The sequence below is a fragment of the Anabas testudineus genome, chromosome 19 (assembly GCF_900324465.2).
Source record: "Anabas testudineus chromosome 19, fAnaTes1.2, whole genome shotgun sequence".
NCBI lineage: Eukaryota > Metazoa > Chordata > Actinopteri > Anabantiformes > Anabantidae > Anabas > Anabas testudineus.
The window spans coordinates 15,187,897-15,195,217 of NC_046628.1; the positions used below are offsets into that span (position 1 = coordinate 15,187,897).

At 43.3% G+C, this 7,321-nt stretch overlaps 1 protein-coding gene across 1 annotated transcript; it reads left to right on the forward strand.

The window, feature by feature from the left end:
• Positions 1-1,483: 1,483 nt before the first annotated feature.
• sost (sclerostin) lies at positions 1,484-6,586 on the forward strand. The gene is made up of 2 exons (XM_026350948.1): positions 1,484-1,908; positions 4,468-6,586. The coding sequence occupies exons 1-2, from the start codon at positions 1,659-1,661 to the stop codon at positions 4,875-4,877; spliced, it is 660 nt and encodes a 219-aa protein (XP_026206733.1). The 5' UTR covers positions 1,484-1,658; the 3' UTR covers positions 4,878-6,586.
• The last annotated feature ends 735 nt before the right edge of the window (positions 6,587-7,321 follow it).

Below are 7,321 nucleotides of genomic sequence, written 5' to 3' on the forward strand. Positions count from 1 at the left end.
CTGAAATGCAGACGACAGAGTCCCACTTAAGGACCTCAGAGCTTTGTCGTCTGCTTATTGGTGAAAATGACACTTGAATCTGTGCTAATCTACGTTTTATATTTAAAGACAGGTTCACAATCAGCAAGATGATTATAGCGAATGTCCTCATCTCTGGTCCTGGTCACTTCTTTGTTTTGCAGCCTCTAACCCGTTATCAGCAACCTTAAGAAAGTTAATGTGAGCAAAATATTTACATTAAAACTCAATTTATTGTGTTAAAAAATGTATGGTGACAACACCAGAGACGTAAGCTTATCACAAACGCCTCACCTTCAACAACTCTGCTTCCAGCAGCAGCTCAATTTTCACACATTATTAGCAGAACATGCAGTGGTTTTTGCTTTAATCCCATTTTATTTCAATTTGCATGGAAGTAAATTGGCAAGTTCTTACTGTGGTAGGATTTCTAAAGCTCATATCATAGCGTACTGTTCTTGACTGGGTGACATTATTTAAGATTCTGTTTACAATATCATTATTTTAGTGCTATCCTCAATTATGTCTTCCGTTTTGAAATGTGATGGATGACCAGCCGGCCGCAGCTACAAATCCTGATTCCAGGTTTGTAAAAACTAGATGGACCATAGGGACCATAGGCAGTACGTGTATGATTATGGAAGAATCTCAGAGCCTCAAATGAACGGGTGCAACATGTCAAAGCAGTGATACTGACCAAGATAAGATCTCTGCCTGTTTTTATCTTTAACTTCCTGTATTCTTCAAACGTTGCGTGCCCACCCCCACATCATCAGAGAGGACCTCATTGATGTTAATGAGCCCCTAATCCACTCACTTCCATACAGAAGACTTGTCTATTCTCCCTCAAGAGGGCAGTGTTTGAATGAAGGAGCCTCCATCTGTCAGCACTCTTCAAATCACTGGGACATGAATGATGCCAAGAACGTGGACACAAGCAGTCGTCAGTCCATATTTAAACCAGATACAATGCCATAGGATCATGTCTCCCCACATTATGCTGCAGAAGGTGCAGATGAAAGTCAGTTTTTATCTTCTACAGTAAATAAAGCTCTAAATAAAGAAACAAAAAGGCCCTGAACGTTTCTGTTGAGAGATATGATTGTAGGTAACTCTTGTGCAGCTTGGTTTCGTTTTGCTTTGAGACTCACTCCAGAATAAATCACCTTAAATGCGCTTAAATGCTTTTGAGACACGTAACGCTGCGGAAATCATTAAGGGGGAGAAGATGTTGTCTATTTAAACAACAGCACAGTAAGACGAGGCTTTTCTCCTCTCACCTGTTTCCCTCTCACTTTTCCTTCAGACAGCCTGCTCTCCTTTCTTTGCATCCCTCTCCTCTCTGCTGCCTCCTGGTCTCACTCCTCTCCTCTCAGTGCGCACACATCCAAACTTCTCCTCCTCTCGTTTCTCAATGAATCTCTCGCCCAGGTTCGACCCCTCCCACTTTCTGTGAGCGTTTAATTGTCATCCTTGACGAAAACTTGCGTGGGTTTAAATACCGTGTGTGTCTCTTGCATCGAGGGTGGAACTGACTTACTTGTCCAAGAGGGCATCTCTTCTCTCTTCTCCTCTCTCTGTGCGTCTTTCTCTCTCTCTCCTTGTGCGCATTGCTTCATTTCTGACGCCGACCGACCAGCATGCAGGTGTCTCTGGCCCTCCTCGTCTCCAGCTTGGCTCTCCTGCTGCTCCAGGGATGCTGCACCGCTGTGAAGGGATGGAAGGTACTAAAAAATGATGCCACGGAGATTTTACCGGAGTACACAGAGAATACTCGGACTCCCCAGGAGGCAACACCACAAGCGTCCAACGGAAGAAATAACAGCAACAGCAACTCTCTGAATAACAGGGCGAAAAATGGTGGACGAGCAACAAACACAGTCTCCTACAGTAAGTTCACCTTAAAGTAGTTATTGTCCATCTTTTTAAAACGTACAGTTTATAAGTAGGCAGCTGAGAAACTAATTAAAAAGAAAGGAACAATTAACATGAATTTAATTCTGTGCGCCACTGAAATCAATACAAAGGCTCCGTGATTACATTTGAGATTTTTATTTGGGGGCCTGGTGCGTAAAGATTTGGAAACATGAACATCACAGTTAGAGAAAGAAGGTCAGAGTCAGTAAAACCAACAACAAGCGAATATGTCGCAGGAGCATTTAATATACGAGCACTTTAAAATATAGACAACCTCAGATATAATATATCCAGGGTTGGATTATTTTTTGATAATAATATATTTTCACGTGAGTGAGCTGATTTTATTATTTGGGTCGACGCTTGTGCGCTGAGTCCATAAACGTTTAAATTGAATTCTTCATAAACTTATTTAAATCTTTAGTATTTATCTTTGTGCAAACGGACTAATGAGTTTAGTCACTTACTGTCTGACCTTTTATTCTTTTAAATTATAATCTATAAATGCATCTTGCTGTGCAGATGTTTGTGGAACCCAGCGTTTAAAAACTAATGTGGTTTAAAAAACGCACCGATGCACATCAACCCTCTTTTTTTTTTTTTTTTTTGTTTGCCTCATACATTTTCAGAGCCATTCCGTCATTAAGAGGAGCTCTGTTGTGTGGGAAGGGTGTTTTCTTGCTTAATCTATTGCCAAAGTTGAGAGTGATTAGAGCGTCGCGCACACACACACACGCATTCCTGTGGTTTTCTCCTCTACACAACCTGAAGTGGTGCATTCAGAGACACATCAGGGCTTTTTTCACGTTGTCTTCCAGATTATTTCCTTCTCTCTTTATACTATTAGTCAGGCTCTACTTACACTGTAACTATTTGATTGCAACAACATGTCTCCCAAGCAGAAAAATCCCGCAGTTTGGGGATGTCTTTTGGGGGTTTTGTAAATTGCTTTTTAAATGCAACACTGCCTTTGACAATGATTCCCACCTGTGGAGAGCGAGGCTGTGCGTCCTGATCGAGCAGGACTTGTAGAGCAGTCTCCTGGATTCATGATGGGTGGTTCTCACATTTCTGCCTTCATTTAATCACGGACACTCAAATTGGAGATCAGAGAAGAAGATGATTGATTACATTACAAGAACAACTGCTCACAGGGGGAATTAGCAAGTCAAGATCTGTTAGTGTGTCTAGTTTTGTCTAGTGAGGATATTAACACCTCAGGAGCTGGGATGAGAAATCACACGCATAGTGATAAATCCACACCTTATGTTCTACATGTTTTGCTCCTAAGTAGTCTCCAAAAGAAAGGATTGAGAATCCATCTCCTTGTTTCCATGTGGATAAGCACTGATATGCGCTGGGATTCACACATAGATGAAAATCTCCTAGATCATTTTCTTCATCTGTCTCACGGCCTCTTGTGGGGTCACAGCAGAGGCTTTGACCACTGCCGGCCTCCCTCCAGTCCTCTCCCAAAGCCCGGCTCTCAATCCAGGGGAGAAGAACAGCCACCGTGCAGTAGTCATGTGTGTGATTTCTTTTTCCAGGCCACCCTCATTAGTGATGTTTTATCAGGCTGACAGCAGAGAGGAGAACAGAGAATGTAAAGGAAAAGACCTGAGATAGAAACACGCTGATGTACTAGATCAGGTTCTCGTGGGGAGAAAAAAAAGGAAGTCACCTCACATAAATCCTTTGTTCGGCCCTTTTTGCAAAGAAAGCCACAGAGGAAAACAGATCCCTCTCTGAGTGTATCATTTCTTAACCAGCAGTTCCTTTGCCCCCTTTTTACACACTGCTTGTAAAAAGCACGAGACAATAACTCATGCATACGGCTGTTAAAAGGCTGCAGCTGAAATATAGGATTACAGGCTGAGTGTTTTCTCAAATCAGTCTGGCAGATGTCCAGTTTGTTCAAAATTGTACAGTTGCAGCGCTGCCTTAAAATAACCAGACAACTATTTACTCTTCCATCACCACATACATTTCCTGAGGGCCAAAGCTGTATGCCAGCTTTTTCTTCCAGCCCAAACCTCCATTAGGTTTGACTGAGCTGTTTAATGGCCCTCTGGTCTGGATTTGCTATCAGCTGATTGCTGCCAGCTGGATTTCTTTGTCAAGCACCGTCATCAGCTAATGATCAGGCCATGAATCAAATTCAGAAACAAAATCTGATCTCATTGTTTTAAACGTTTAAATTCACAAATTGTTAAATTGTCGTATCGAGCCGAGTTTGTGAAAAGGGAATTTTTCGGTTGCACTTCTGTGTTGAACTTCAAATGCTTCAGAGCGACCTGGTAGCTGAATGTTTGCAGCACATGTCACGTAACCACAGAGTTCTTTATAAAAATAAGACAATAGGTGAGTTTATGAACACAATGTGAGTAATCTGAGCACCTACTAGAATAAGATGCAGCTGCAGCTCTGAAGCAGTTAACCTGCAGAGTGTCCACTGCAGTGTGCTGCACTTCAAAGTGTTTGTTTTGGGCCGAGGCCATGAGTGTAACTGTGATATCCTGTTCTTCAACCCAGGTGCTTCGGAGATGAGCTGTAGGGAGCTACGTTCTACCCGTTACATCACCGACGGATCTTGCCGCAGTGCCAAACCCGTCAAGGAGCTGGTGTGTTCAGGCCAGTGCATGCCTGCACACCTCATGCCGAACTCCATCGTCCGCGGCAAGTGGTGGAGGAGCAGCGCCACGGACTACCGCTGCATCCCAGCACACTCCCGGACACGGAGGGTCCAGCTGCAGTGTCCTAATGGCAACACTCGGACTTACAAAATCCGTGTGGTCACCTCCTGCAAGTGCAAACGCTTCAGGCCCCACCACAACCAGTCAGTGGCCAAGGAGGTCCCAAAGACGCAACGCAACAAGAAGCACAGTCGTTTGTCTCAAGATCGAAACAAGAACAACACACCACTGACGGGCAACTCATACTGATGCTGCTCCTCAGCCTCTAAGGACAGAGACCGAAGCACATTCATACATACACACATGTTACATACACACCAAACAACATATCTCCTCGAAATAGGGAGGAGATGCAAGAGAAATTACAAAGTGAGCGAATTCATAAGCTAATTGCTGGGCTGGTTTTAAGTCATCCGTCTGTAATCTTCAGCCACCTGTCAGCATATTTGTGAACTTTGCTTAATTGCAGGACAAAATGTGTCAGTGCCAGTGCTTGCCATACTGGTGATCAGTCAGGAGATGTGGCACCATGCTGGATAATACTTATCAAGTATCTGATCACCAGCAGCTCCAAACATCCCTGGGCTTGGTTCTGTCTTCCACTCACGCAGATTTCACGTAAGCATAACGAGAAGTCCTCCCTGAGGCTTCAAGCCCATCTGTAAAAACATCCAGCGGATGCAGAGTCGCACCGCGTTACAGCTCTGTTTAAAGCTGAAAAGATGTATTTCCGCTCCAAAGTGGTTGTAATCCATCTCCGTTTGGCTGTGTGTGGAGGAGATGGTGGCAGCTCTGGGGGCTCTCATGGTGGGATGTTGACAGGTTTGGAGAGGCTCTGGCCTGCATGGCCGTCCACACAGCTCTCTGACAGCCTACTAAAGGCTTCACTCATCAGGTCAGCCCCGCAGCAGCAGCCACAGCCAGTCAGTCAGCTACGGTAGCACCTTTCCCACATCTAGACGCAGAAAGTCGGGAGGGAAAACAGATTTGTCAGCACTAACACCAAAGGGATAGTGGGCATTCCTGTGACTCCTCTTAATTACTAAACAAGCCCATTACTGGGTTCAGATTTGAGTCATCAAAAGCCATTTCCTCTAGCCAGCTAGTGGAATCACACTCCAAAAACCGCACATGTGTGTAGGAGGCATCAGAAACTGGTGTGTTGTTGTGCTGTTACCTAGGGGCAGAGCACTCTCCATCACACCCACACTGGAATTCTTTTGTCAGGGGCCAAATAGAGCAGCGATCAACCCTCCACAGCCAAAATCCATCCGTCGTGTTAGTCTGTGAGATCCAAGACACCTCCACTCCTCTCTGCTCCCATTCTGTAAATAGCTCAAACAGGAAAGATACGAGTAAAAATAACGGTGAAAACAATAATTCAGTTTTTATCATTGTATTGACTGCTGAATTCCGGCAGGAAGAGGAAGCGGCAATACCCAGTCTATCGCTGCAGACAACACAGCTTCTTTCCTCGGCAGTGCCTCAGACTGGACTTTACTCCATGAAGAATATTCACAATGTTTCCACATATTGTCAGCACTCCGTTGTCTTTCCGCTCATATTGCTTCCTGATATCGGTTGTCTAAACTGTACTGACAATGTTTGCTTCTTTTTCCGACTTCTATGTTTGAAATAGCAACTGGAAAGGGTTTTTCGTGTAAGAGACGCGATGCATACGGTGATTGTACATATACCTGTGTGGTCCTCGGCAGCGGTGTCGCCACTTGATGGGGTGTTAAAGAGAAGCAGGGAGGGAGGGAGGGCTCATACAGATACAAAGAAGGACTGTTAAAAAGAAAGAACTGCATATTTATTTTTTATTTCCACATTTAAATTATTTATGCAACTTTTGTAGTGAATGATAGCCATTATTGTCATATAGTGTGATAGAGACTTTGGAAATTAAAAATTGTACAGTACATGAATAAAGTAAAGGCAGATATATTTGAAAGAAACTGGTCTATTTGTTGTCATTGATGTTTCAAAGTATTGTAACACCTAATGGTGGCTTTTATAAGAAGCATATACACATTTATTTAATGGTTTTTACTGTAATGTAGTAGGTGGTGTATTAACACAACTGCACATTAATAAACATTCAAAAGATCATTATCCTGTACATGTGTACAGCCACACTAGTACGTTATAGACCATTTATTAGTGTTTACACAGTGCTTATCAATGCTAAATATAGAGGTTCAAAATAAAGCATTACCATGTTGCATTTATTTGTAAATGCATGGTTGGGAAATCTCCCCGTTTGCTTGTGTCTGTGCAAAGAAATTCGAGCGATTAGGAAGACGAGGTTTGAGGTTTGCCACCGTTTGTCTAGACAGATTTGCAAAAGAGAAGAAATCTTCACCCTTGAGATTTCTGCTCAGCCACAACAACAGTATTTCTTTGTTTATGACGGTGGATATGTGCCACAGCCATCATTCAAAATCATTCCTCTCCGCCTCTCCTCCCTCAAGGCTTCCAGTTTGCTGCACTGTGAGTTTGAAAGTTCAAAACTCATCCCTCTCTGTTTTATTTGTGGATGCTTGTTATCCATGGAGCACACTTGCCAGCAGTACCACTAGTGCTCACTGAAACTTTAGACTTGGAGACGCACAGAACAGGCACAGAAAATGCACCAAACTAAATGAGGTGTTTATGTTACTTTTACCTGCAAGTGTGATTTTGAATTACCG

What these genes read in the sequence shown, in the direction of transcription:
- sost (XM_026350948.1), top strand. Translation starts at nt 1,659, where the DNA reads ATGCAGGTGTCTCTGGCCCTCCTCGTCTCCAGCTTGGCTCTCCTGCTG. An exon ending in AACAAACACAGTCTCCTACA is followed by an intron (nt 1,909 to 4,467) that starts GTAAGTTCACCT and finishes TCTTCAACCCAG; the next exon opens with GTGCTTCGGAGATGAGCTGT.